This window comes from Physeter macrocephalus, chromosome 18 (genome assembly GCF_002837175.3).
Source record: "Physeter macrocephalus isolate SW-GA chromosome 18, ASM283717v5, whole genome shotgun sequence".
NCBI classification, from domain to species: Eukaryota; Metazoa; Chordata; class Mammalia; order Artiodactyla; family Physeteridae; genus Physeter; species Physeter macrocephalus.
Genome location: NC_041231.1, coordinates 70,692,697 through 70,706,117, shown reverse-complemented (window position 1 = coordinate 70,706,117; position 13,421 = coordinate 70,692,697). Strand labels below are relative to the sequence as shown.

At 42.5% G+C, this 13,421-nt stretch overlaps 1 protein-coding gene across 1 annotated transcript in view; it reads left to right on the top strand.

Moving 5' to 3' along the window:
• The window catches only part of SLC26A8 (solute carrier family 26 member 8), a 66,303-nt gene extending 54,279 nt beyond the window's left edge, over window positions 1-12,024 (top strand). The window contains 9 exon segments of the mRNA XM_028479516.1: window positions 1,214-1,309; window positions 2,697-2,803; window positions 2,885-2,954; window positions 3,341-3,433; window positions 3,543-3,674; window positions 7,230-7,595; window positions 10,536-10,590; window positions 10,691-10,875; window positions 11,737-12,024. Coding sequence (XP_028335317.1) covers window positions 1,214-1,309; window positions 2,697-2,803; window positions 2,885-2,954; window positions 3,341-3,433; window positions 3,543-3,674; window positions 7,230-7,595; window positions 10,536-10,590; window positions 10,691-10,875; window positions 11,737-12,024 — 1,392 coding nt within the window.
• Window positions 12,025-13,421: the final 1,397 nt, after the last annotated feature.

Below are 13,421 nucleotides of genomic sequence, written 5' to 3'. Positions count from 1 at the left end.
TTCTGCTCTGAGGCCCTGATGATTTTACATCCCTATGAGTATCCATCTTCATTTTCTTATATTTAAGACACTTTCTTTCCATTAGAAAGGGAGACATGCTTACTTTTAAAACTTTGGAAAATTCACAATAGATAAAAATCTATTTTTTAGCTAGACTGGTTACACACTGAGGTGGCAGTCTCTGAAGCCATAGTCACAAATAAACCACTATTAACATTTTGGCATATATCTAACCAATATTATTCTCTATAAATGGATAATACTTTGCGTAATTGTGATCTAACTGTACAATCTGGTACTCTTGTTTTAATTTAATATGTAGCATGATACTCCATACTATAACTTAATCATCTTAAATTAGGTTATCTGAATTTTTGTTATTATAAATAACACAACAGTGAGCAATTTTGTACATCTACCCTCTTCTATATTTAAGATAGATTTCTAAGAGTAAAACAACATTTCTGTGTAAAAGCATATTAGCATTTCTTGATATATTGCCAAATTATTTTCCAAAAGGGCAATACTCAACACCCATTTTTATGGGATGTCCTCAATGTTTTAAATTTGCTAATTTAATGTGATGGACAAAAAATTGGTATCTTATTGTTGAAATAATTGTAGTACATCATGATTAGACTTGAAAAAAGCCCAACTGAAACTATGTCAGCATTCCTGTGAGTGGAAATTCTCTTAATTTGTCATCCCTTCTGAGAATGGTTTCTAAGCAACATCGGTAACATAGATTATGTCAAGCAAAGTAGACAAAGCAAGGCCAAGTGGGCAAAGATAAGAAAAATGGCCAAAGGTGCCAGCCTCCCTGAGGGCTTGCCTCAGACACCAAAGTGACAACATGGAAGCAGAAGGGGCTAGATGATCATAACCTGCGGGTACTCTTCCTCTCACTGTCAGGGTAAGTAATCAGTGACCTGAATCTAAATGGGGCTTGTGGTAGCTGTACCGGCCAAATGAGTGACCTGGCCTTGCCTTGTTTTGTGCGTTTGACAAATTATGGAGGCGAGCGGAGAAAAACGTGGAGAATACTTATTTGATTAGACAATGAGTCAAAGCATGGACCTGGTATTTTTATGAAATATCAGTGCGTAATATCTCTGAGTGGCAAGGCTGACTAACTCTCTGTGGTACCTTTGCGGAAATTTGGGAGTTTTACCCCTGAAAGGAAAATGAAGCAGTGTTTATCTTTTCCCCACAGGCTGTGCTGGCTGGTATTATTCTGAGCAATGTCCTACCCTACCTTGAAACTATTTACAACTTACCCAATCTGTGGAGGCAGAACCAATATGACTGTGTGAGTGTAGATGTCCTGGGTGGGGTGGGAAGGATGGAGGGGAAGCCTGCATAGAGGGGAAGAGAACAAACGAAAGCGATCAACCTGAAGCCACTGTCTGATGCCTAGTACTCTACTTTTGCTTTAAAAAGGGAGTCAAGGTTATTGGTGCATGGAAATACCCATTCCAACTATGCAAAGTTAAATAAAATGCAATTAATTAAAGTACCTGCGGTTACATACAGATCTAGTAAAAAGGGTTTATCATACATTGCATATTTGAATGACTTTTAATCCAGTTAATAGAAATACGTTCCAGGATGGGAGACACAAATTCTAACAAGAGAAGGAGGTGTCTTTCCAGGAAGAGTAACTGATAGAGCACTCTCCTTCTCTCTAGAGCACTAAACTAGAGGACATAAAGGGGAGACAGCAAGAAATAAAAGATGGGGGATGTGATACAATGAGAGGAGAAGCACCCAGAAGAGGCAAAGAGATAGGAAAAGAGATCATTTTTGGACGCAGGTCCCTGAGAAGTTAAGAGGGGAATGTGTTCCAGTGCACAGGTAGAGCTTCTAGTCTTAGGAGGGATAGCACTTGCAAGAGACCTGGAGAGAACAGGGGAAGGTTGAGTGCAGATACTAACAAGTGGCAGGTGGAGGGGGAAGTAAATACTTAAGGGAGTTTCAGCCTATCTTCTTTTTTTAATTTTTATTAGGGTATTATTGATTTACAATGTTGTGTTAGTTTCAGGTATACAGCAAAGTGAATCAGTTATACATATATCCACTCTTTTTTAGATTCTTCTCCCATATAGGCCATTACAGAGTATTGAGTAGAGTTCCCTGTGCTACAGCAGCTTCTTATTAGTTATCTATTTTGTATATAGTAGTGACTATATGTCAATCCCAGTTTTCCAATTTATCCCTCCCACCTCAGGCTATCTTCTTTGTGAAAATGAAAGTCAAATCACCTGCTGAGAGAGATGGAGAAGGTGGTGGGATAGGGGCTTGAAAAGGATATTAAAGATTCCCAATAACTATCATAGCTCTTAAAATAGCAACCACTAATTTGGTGAGTGTTCCGGGTTGCTTTACAAATAATATTTCTAATCTCAATAAATTCTATAAATCAGATACTATTATTCCTATTTTTCACACGAGGAAACTGAAGTTTTAAGAGAGAATTAAAGAGAGAAGTGACCAAGGATGCATAAAAGAATTGCTAGGTAGCCCTGGGACCCAATCATTTGTGATGGCATCAGTTCATATGGCTGTGGAATTTGTTCTCTAAATCCTAGGTTTTGGGAGAGAAAGGGTAAAGGTGAGCTGAGAAAGAGGACTTGTGATTTTCTCAATTCTGCTTGTTATCACGGTCTTCCTTTTCCTTTCTTCCTCTTTTCCATAAGCTCATTTGGATGGTGACGTTCATATCTGCAATTTTACTGGGACTGGACATTGGATTACTTGTTTCAGTAGCTTTTACCTTCTTCATCATCACTGTTCAGTCACACAGGTACTTTGTCTCAGGTAATAGGAGGTGGGTCATAGCAAGGTAAGGCAACTGTGACCTAAAGGCAAATGCATTTACTTTCAGAACTAAGGTTCTCCTCCTGGGTCAGATCCCTAACACCAATATTTATAGAAGCTTCCATGACTATCGGGAGGTAAGAATCCAAATCAGTCCCACTCCTTTGCCCAAAGGATGGGGTGGACCAGGCCTGCTGCTTAGTTTTTCTACAAAATCCCTTTGCTCCTGTCTGCTGCACTGCAGATATGCATTTACAAAGGTGGGGAAAGCGATGCAGCCAGTTAAGGATAATTTTAAAATGTACTTCGGGGGAGGAAGGCCAAGAAAAAGAGAGGTGTGAGGAAATGGAGGGGAAAAGAAGAAAGCAGGAAAAGCAGGGGATGAAAATGGGAGGAAGGAATTTGCTAGATCTTGCTTCTTATAAAGAATGCAGATTCTCCAGGAGGTTCTGAGAACTTTTTTTTCTTACTCCATAAAAGAGCTGAAAAATTTCCCTCAAGTTTACATTTATTTGTCTTGCAGGTTACAAACATTCCAGGGGTGAAGATCTTCCAGTGCTGCAACTCCATTACATTTGTCAATGTTCACTACCTAAAGCGCAAGCTGTTAGAGGGGGTGAAGGCTTTCCTCCCCAGCCTTTCTCCACTTGCTCCCCTCCCCTTCCCCGAGTATTCTCCCCTCCCCCACTCACCATCCGTATGAGACCCTCTCATATGTCTTTCAGGTTGAAATGGTAAAGGTGCCTCTTACAGAAGAAGAAATTTACAGCCTGTTTAATCAAAATGAAGATGGCCCCCAGCGAGGAAAGATTTGTTGGTGTTTCTGCAACTGTGATGAACCGGAGCCACCTCCCAGGGTTAGAAACATGTCTTCTTTTCTGCATTTTTCTCCACATTTTATAAAAAAGAAGCGCGCTAGTAGTTTTTAAAAAAAAGAAAGAAAAGAAAAGAAAATTTAAACCCCCTCAGGGATTTTAACTCTTAGACGAACCATGAGTAATTGGAAATCAAAGATTTCTACTCAGAAATGGAGACACAGGTTTCCTTTCAGGTTCATATCTTGCCCTGAAAGTAGGAGGCAGGGGGAGATGTCCTGACTCCTGATTCCCTTCTCAATGGCCAGCAACTTATCTGAGCACAGAGTACAGTCTGCCTGTTGACATTGTCAGTAATTCCCTGGTTGTCCCTGTTTCCTTGACTTTTATCTTAGCTCCCTGGCTATAGATTTCTGAAAACAAGTGACTTAAAGATTGTTTTCTGGGCTTCCCTGGTGGCGCAGTGGTTGAGAGTCCGCCTGCCGATGCAGGGGACAGGGGTTCGTGCCCCGGTCCGGGAGTATCCCACATGCTGCGGAGCGGCTGGGCCCGTGAGCCATGGCTGCTGGGTCTGCGCGTCCAGAGCCTGTGCTCCGCAACGGGAGAGGCCACAACAGTGAGAGGCCCGCGTACCGGAAAAAAAAAAAAAAAAAAAAAAAGATTGTTTTCTAACTGCAGCAGGGTCAAGGGCAGGCAGGGTCAAGGTGGCTGGGGTTCCCAAGGATCTGTCAGAGTCTCCCGATGTCTGCCTGTGACCAGGGAAATGATGATGTGGGGTGGAGGGCGGATAAGCAGACATGGGGATTTTACAGCATCTGAAGATTATTTTAGCGGATGAGTTACAGCGCTCATTAATTTCCAACTCAGATTTGGTCTAAATATTCCCTTTCCCCAGGGCAGGGCTGTTCATTTCCAGCTTCAAGGCCTTTCATCCACACAGACACCCTGGAGGAGCAGCTCTATCTACACACACACACACACACACACACACACACACAGACACACACACACACACACACACAAGAACACCTCCCATCCCCTTCCTCACCTACAATACCAAGCACCCACTCTCATTGCCATACACCCAAATGAAGCATAGGTTCTACTGAGCTCCTGGAAAATACCAACTTCCCTGCCAAGAGGACTGCTCTACTACTAAAATTAACACTATCTCTAATTTTTATTTTGTATCCACAATGCACTGAGTATTGTAGAGAGTATTTACAGGACATCAGAAAATACATTTTAGACTAGAATATGATCTAGTATTTATTGATCTCATACTGTGTGCCCAGAACTATGACACTATGAAAAAGGAAAACAAATTTTTAGGGGCCTCTGTCTCCAGGTTCTTTTTTCTTTTTCTCTTTAATTGTGATATAAAGCGCATAACATAAAATCTATCATCTTAACCATTTTTAAGTGTACAGTTCAATAGTGTTAAATATATTCACATTGTTGTGCAATCATTACGACCATCTACCTCCAGAACTTTTTCATCTTGCAAAACTGGAACTCTGATCCATTAAACAACTCCCCATTTCCTCCTCCTCCCAGCCCCTGGCAACCACTATTATACTTTCTGTTTCTATGACTTTGACTCTTCCAGATGCCTCATATAAGTGGAATCATACAGTATTTGTCTTTTTGCAATTGGCTTATTTCACATAGCATAATGTCCTCAAGGTTCATCCAGGTTGTTCTTTTTTTAAAATTTTTTCATGGAAAAATTTGAACATATACAAGAGTAGAGACAAGTATAATGAGCCTCTATGTACTCACCATCCACTTTAAGATTTATCACCTCGTATTCAATCTTATTTCATCTATATCCCTACCCATCTACAGCCCTGAAAAATCACAGGATTATTTTGAAGCAATTTATGGAATTTTAATTCAAACTGGGGAGGATTTCCTGGCAGTCCAGTGGTTAAGACTTGGTGCTTTCACTTCTGTGGGCCTGGGTTCAATCCCTGGTCAGGGAGCTAAGATCCCACAAGCTGTGCGGTACGGCCAAAAAAAAAAATCAAACTGGGGAAACAACTCTCTATTAATGTGACATTTAAGGCTATTATTGTATTTATCCATCCAAAAATATACATTTTTTTCACATCTCTGAAATTTAGATGCATTGATGGCATTATTATAGTTTAATTTGCAGTGTTTTGTTTGTTTCTTGACAGTACAGAAAGTAATGGTGCATCTTAAAACTGATGAAATAAGATGGTAAACCATACCATGCAGTATATTGTTATGTTCTAAATCGTGTGTTTATATTCTAACCACTCTAAGACTTCAGTTAAAGAGATCGGCATGAACTCAAAAAGGCAGGGAAACTTCACAGTAGTAATGGACTTAAGCTGGGCAGGAGAGAGAAATTTGGATTTATGTCAGGTAGGAAAAAGAAGGACTCCCAGGCCATGAATAGGCTTGGACAAAGACACTGAGGTAGAAATAAGCATGGGATCCTCAGAGTAAGAGGCTTGGCCTGGGCAGTAAGTTCAGGCAGACCCGGCGGGAGTGGATTGTGAAAGCTCTTAAAAGAGTATGGAGTAGACAGAGAGAAAGGGGAGGCTCTCAGAGGTTTCTTCTGCCTGAAGGACCTTGTACCTGCCTAACACTGAGCCAGTGCTCAGCTGTCCCCGAAAGGCCTGGCCTCAGTGACTGTCAAGGCTTGGGGAGCACCTCTCTCCTTTGAACTGTAATATTATCATTTGTCCACACCACTTTTTTTTTTAGCAATACAATATATACTACCTTGTTAGTTTTAATCTTTGCATTTTTTTTCTATTTTTAAAGTTTATTTCACAAGCAACATTATTAGAACAACAGATTTTTCTTAAAGAAACATCACCCCAAAGTATACCACTCTAGCAAATGAACTCTTCATTTTCCCACGTGCCTTACAGTTCTTGTCCATTTAGGTTGTTATTCATCCTTTAAATGGACACGTGCCCTCTCCCCAGTTAGAATCTGGTCCCTGTGACTGCAGAGTCAGCATTCACATCTTTCATGCCATTGTATTCCCGGTGCTTGGTACTGTCCTTAAGCGATGGCTTGGTACTGTCCTTAAGCGATGGCTTGGTACTGTCCTTAAGCGACATAGGCCTATTAGGAGCATGAAAGGAGTGAAAGGTAAAGATAGCCACACTCAAGTAACTTTTGTCTCCTTAAGGAAGTCTGACAGAAGACAGTTTCATTGATAAAAGAAGGAGGTGTTGAGAAAGGGACTGATGGAAGAAATGCTTCAAAGTTCTAGTAGGTGCGGGAGACTAATTAGAATCCAGGGATGAGGGAAAGGAATAAATCAAAGATGATTTAAAGTCTGGATCACTAAGACAATGATAATGTCACTGATGCATGTGGGGAAGTTGGGAGGGGTGGCTCTGAGTGGTGAGGATCAGGAAAGATGAAGGTGGTTTTAGTCACAAGCTGGACGTGACAGTGAGATATCTAAGGAAAAAAGATATAATGCATAGTCTGCGGAGTTTTCCAAGAGAGAGGGAAGTGAGTTAGTAGATAGAAACAGCATAGTTGCAAATGCTTCCAGGCTTGTTTGAGTCTTATCATAGTCCTCCCCTAACTCTGTCATCCCAGGTTGTTTACACAGAACGATTTGAAAGTAAACGGGGCCTCGACTCGTCCTCCATTAACCTGGTCCGCTGCTCACGTTTCAAGAGCGTGGACACAAGCCAGACTATGTCCGATGACCAAGTACCATACATAACATCTTCCACATCCCAGAGAAATCCAAACTACAAGGAGGCGGAGAAAGTTTGGCCTTCTGATGACCCCTCTAGGAGCATGTCGATCACACTCCCTGATGCTTCTGAAACTCAGGTCGGGGGTAGAACACTCCTGCCTTACTCGACTTCATCTCTTCTACCCAGCATCCACACCATCATCCTGGACTTCTCCATGGTACATCTTGTGGATGCACAGGCTTTGGTCGTACTAAGACAGGTAAGTACTAAGGAGGCTTTCACAAGAACCCTGATCCCCTCCTACCACCACCATCCCAGCCCCGAGCCTGATTGAATCCTCTTAGTCACTGGTCAGCTGCTCTGTGACTCCTAGGCCACTAGGAACTTGAGCACCAAAGACAGTTTAAGGTCAACCAGAATAAAAAGAAAATGAAGCAACTCTGATTTACTAAACTAGGGTTGGTTCCCTAACCATGGCATATTATTTCTCAAGGACTGAAAAATAGGAAACTCTTAACACCATTGAAAGAGCAATCTGTGCCACACCCAGCAACTCCCAGCGTATCCTGGGAGTTAGCTACAAAAAATGTCAAGGAATAGGTTCAAATGCTACAGAAGAAAGTTCACAGGGAATTCTCCACTATTCAGCTGCTCTAAAAGGCACCCAGGTTTGAAGAAGTTGTGATGAAATGACACCCCAAGCGTGGGGCTGCCCGGTCCGGTACCTATAAGGATCTTCCCCAGTTCCTTCATTGCCTGCATCTTTGGGTGAAAAGGGCTGGAAAGATTTTTCCTTCAAAGCGATGTTCCCTGAGTCCTGGCTTCTCTCCCACTTTCTGGTTTCTCAGACAGATTTCATTTCTCTCCTTCTTGTACAATATGGACAGTTTAGGTGCACAACTAACCATATTGGCTTTATTGTTTAATGTCTCATAAGTACAGTGTCTTTTTTTCCAAGCCAGCTTCTCTCAGTTTTTAGTCCTCTATCTCACTCTTGCTCCTGTTGGCGATGGCTCGGTTTACACATCCTGAACCCACTGGCTTCCTGGCTCTAACTGCACCCACCTTTTTAAAAAAAAATTTATTTAATTAATTTATTTTTGGCCGCGTTGGGTCTTTGTTGCTGTGCGCAGGCTTTCTCTAGCTTGCGGCGAACAGGGGCTACTCTTCGTTGTGGTGCGTGGGCTTCTTATTGCGGTGGCTTCTCTTGTTGCAGTGGCTTTTCTTGTTGCGGAGCATGGGCTCTAGGCACGCAGGCTTCAGTAGTTGTGGCACAGGCTCTAGAGCGCAGGCCCAGTAGTTGTGGCGCAAGGCCTTAGTTGCTTGGTGGCATGTGGGATCTTCCCGGACCAGGGCTTGAACCTGTGTCCCCTGCATTGGCAGGTGATTCTTAACCACTGTCCGTCCCCACCCCCCACCTTTTTTTGAGATATGCTCCTTTGGCTGACTTTCCTTCTTGTATCCTCAGATTCCATTTTAACAAAATATTTTATCCTACCTCTTATTTCTAAGTGAATACGATTCTGTCTTAAGTGAGTCCAGCTCCTCTTTGGTCTAAGGCAATAGGAAGCTTGTCATAGCAGAAAGAACTCTGATTGGTGGTCTGTGGATGTGTGCTCTGTCCTGGCTTTACTACCACTCACTGTCCAGACCGGAGGTAACTTAATAAATTGCACTTGGTCTTGGTTTCCTCATCTATAAAATGAGAGGCTTAGAAGAGATTTACATTAAGGGCTTTCCCATCCATGAGACCCTCTCCCCACCAACACCCCACTGCCACTCCATTTGCAGGCTCAAATATACTTGATAATGTCTTATCTTTGGGACTTTTCCATCTTAGGTTGTACTACTGGGCTGTGTTCTTTTCTCCCAGTCTTACACTGTAGCTGTAGCTTTAGATTTCATTGACTACACTATCAAATGCCTCGTACATGCCAGACTGAGTTGAGCACATTTATATACACTATCTCGTTTAGTTCTCACAACAGCCCTGAGAGACAAGCCATATTTCCCCCTAAGAGTCCTGGGCTCGCAGCTAGGAAGGGGCCTGTCCAGCACTGGAACTTAAAGCCTTCTGTGGTCAGAGCATTTGAGAAGAATGATTTCTTTGACACTGGCATCACCAAGGCCCAGCTGTTCCTCACCCTCCACGACGCTGTGCTGTTTGCTTTGTTCTATCCCGCCTCGTTGGAGGAAGTCATTATGTTTTGTTTACTTTATAATGGAAAACTTGAACCCACTAAGAAAAATCCCAGTAGTTGTTCTTATTAGAGACAACCACTCCATTTAAGCTTCTTCTTAATTCACGGGATTTCAATCTCCCACTGCTTGCCATTTAGCGTATGTCTATAGTGGCTCTTTACCAAATAACTTTATGATTTACTGTATGATCAAGAATGACTTTCTTGTTTCCCCTTGGTAGTGAAAGAAGTAGAGTCTGTTTTGTTTGTTTTGACACTCCAACTTAGTGCCCAGGGTTGGAACCTGTTGAGTCTTAGAGTATTAAGGTGAATGGTGACTTCTTTTGAATTGAACGTTAAGATTTATAGCTCCAGAGCATATATATATATATATATATATATATATATATATATATATATATATATATATAGGCTGAAGTATATACTTGGGGTCAGTGTCTGATGTTTTACTAAATTCAAATACAACTTTGCAGAGCAGCACTGAATATGATCCTCAGGGTTCCTGAATACCATTCCCAACTATATCACTTGACCATCTCTGGGCCACATTTTGCCACCTCTGCTTAGTGGACTCCAGAGAGAAGGGGGTCACGTGCAAACACTAAGCAATAATACCAAGATATGATTGTTCATGAGGCCCGTCCAGTGTGTCCCCATCACACCTGTGCCTGTGTCTATCCTAGCACTGTCCTCATGTGAACATTGATCTCTTTATGTGAACTGTTTCCCCACTTAAGACCATGGGCAACCCTCCCTCTCACTCCCCACCCCACACAAGACCATCTGATTCTCTTTTGTATTCTGGCACTTTAGGCATTTCGTGGCATACAGCAGTTCACTCATCAAATGTTTATAGAGCTGAATGGGATGGGGATGCAAAGGTACATATAACCCAGACAAGTGAATGACCAAAGAGGTTTTAAAACTCAGCTAATTAAAAGGCCCTTTCCTCTACTGAGGGTGAGGATCTCTAAAACTGGCTTACTCTCTCCCCACAGATGTTCAATGCTTTCCAAAACACCAACATCTTGGTGCTTATTGCAGGGTGTCACTGTGAGTATCTTTCATCTTATGAAGAGGGCTGTGTTTTGTATCCTGGATCCTCTCCTCCCCAGGCGTCTGACCCTGTGTGTGTTCCTGGTTTGGTTTGTAGCTTCTGTGGTCAGGGCACTTGAGAATAATGATTTCTTTGACGCTGGCATCACCAAGGCCCAGCTGTTCCTCACCCTCCACGATGCTGTGCTGTTTGCTTTGTCAAGGAAGTTGCCAGAGTCCTCCGAGTTAAGTGTGGATGAATCGGAGACAATGATACAAGAAGCCTACTCAGAAACAGACAAGGTTGGATGGTGTGAAGCATTGGGGTGGAGAGTGGTATGGCGGTGAGGTGGGAGGAGACACCTAATCAGATAGAGATAAGCACCGTCCAGGAAAGGTTTTTGAGTGTGGCTGTCCCAGAATTTGAAATGTTGAAAGGTTCCCTTACCAGTTGGTAAATAGCAGTAAACCTGAGTCCCAGGTTCCCACACTGCTATGGCATCTGGGTGTCATTCAGGATCCTTTCCCAACTGAAGAGGGGTTATCCAACCCAGCAGAGGCCTCAAGGATCTTTTTACAGCAGGCTTGGTTAGTGCCAGTGCCATACCAATTAATAAATATTTTAAATATCTCCCTTAGCTATCCCTTTAGAATCCCCCCCCACCACCACCCTTGGGATGGATAATAAAACTGATGAACTAGCAGGTATAAAGATCTGCCAGTCTAACTCTATGGCTAGAGCAAAAGGTGGGGACTATAGACAGAGATAAAGCTAAAGAAGATAGCAGGAGGCCAGGTCATGAAGGGCCTGCCAAGGATTACATTAGGCGGTTGGAAAGACAAGTAAAATCAAGAAGACAAGATGTCCGGGAATGCTGACAACACCATTGCTATTTAAATGGTTGACCATGAAATCCAGGCTGGCTAGAAAAACTAGAGAAATTGGAAGTTATGGATCGATTGAGCCTGAAGCATGGTAAGTAACTGAGGAACCAGAGGGTGCAAAGAAGATGAAAAGCAAATTTAGGCCAGAGATATTTTCTACTTTGCCAGGAACCCATGCTTTCTGGTACCTTAAGTCCTACTATATTCTGAAAGTCCTTGACTGTTCAAAAATTAAATCTAATTGGGAAGTTTTAACCCATCGAATTGTGTGTATTTCAGAAAGAAGAATCAAAACATAAAATGAGCAGCTGTCTTATAGAAGACCCCAGAAGTAAAAGTCCAGCCTTCACCATACTCCAGGACCCAGTAACAGAGGAGGAATCAGAGCTAGACTTTGATCTGTATCCCACGCAGGAGTTAGAACAAGAGACTGGGCTAGATCCGGACCTAGACCTGGATCATGAGATGGAGCCTGAGTCAGAGCTGGAGCCTGAATCTGAGCTGGATCCAGAGACAGAGACCAAGCCTGAGTCCACATCCAGGCCAAGGTCTCAGCAGCAGTACTAGCCTCTGTATCAGTCTGTAACTCCCCAGTCCCCACCTCAGACTCAGCCTAGGACACAGTCAGTAGAGAGGAGGCATCAGCTTATGAATTCATTTACATCCCAGGGCAACGCCAGTGAGGATACCTTGGAGATGAGCTAGGAATAAGGGGTCAGATTCCCTCAGCAAATCCTCCCCACCCAAATGGGGCCACTTGGTCTGGAGATGAAGGCTAGTTACAAACTAGCAGTACTTGCTTTGGGGCTCCTCCACCTGTTGGCCTTCTTCCTTCCTCAGCGCTGGGATCTCACTCCTAGATCACAATACTAAACACCAAGAATTATCTCTGAATTCCTTATCCAGGTTTACTTCGTTTCACCTTCAGCAGATGTTCCACTGAAGGATTTCTTTCTTCACACCCCTCACCTCTGTGCTTTTTTTCTTTTTTCAGACCATCTCTAACTTATTCCTCTCACCTGTGTTCCCCTTTCTCTAAAGAGATGAAGCTCAAATAAAATACATAACTCTAGTTACATTTGGACCCTTCCTGCATCTTCTACCTTTTCTGTATTCTGTATGCTGAAGGAAATGTCAGGTGGAAGAAATTCCAGAAGTAGATAGACACGGTGGGGAAGAGATGAGCAAGAAAAAGAAAAACTGTAGCATTTGTACTTTATATGTTATCTTCACTGCACTGATTCAGTGGGAAATAGGAGGGAAATAGGTTAAGTTAGGCCAGGCTGGGACTTCCCTTGTGGTCCAGCGGTTAAGACTTTGCGCTTCCAATGCAGGGGGTGCGGGTTTGATCCCTGGTCAGGTAACTGAGATCCCAAATGTCGTGCAGTGTGGCCAAAAAAAAAAAAAAAAAAAAAGTTAGGCCAGCCTGTGAAGGCTTGTAGTACCAAGAACTGTTAAGCTAAAAGCACTCTTGCCATCACTCCAAGGTCAGGATCTTATCCTGACAGTGTTTCAGAAGGCCAATAAGCTGTACCACCCAATGAGAATGTTAGCTCTATAGAACTCCCCCTGGTCTTCAGATTCACATTCGTCGTTGCTTCTTTCTTACAGGTTTTTAAGATCCGGGCAATCTAGAATCTGTACTCTTGGTGGACCAAACAGTTAAAATCTGTGACAGACACAAACACTTAGGAATTGGAAAAGTCAATCAAATCACTAGTTTGGTCCAAATTCATTTTAAAAAATTTCCCCTCCTCCATTAAAAAAAATCTAGTATTAAGGGACAACCTGAAGAGAAATAGAAACCCCTGGGCAAAGGCATTGGGAATACTGAATTTTATTTCCCACTCAGTAAACAAGATTCCCCTTGCTTAGAAAATCAACTTCTCTCACCTGTTAGATGAAAGAAATACTTGTTAAAATAAGTGTCTCTTATCACAGAGATAAGAGGTGCATTTATTCAT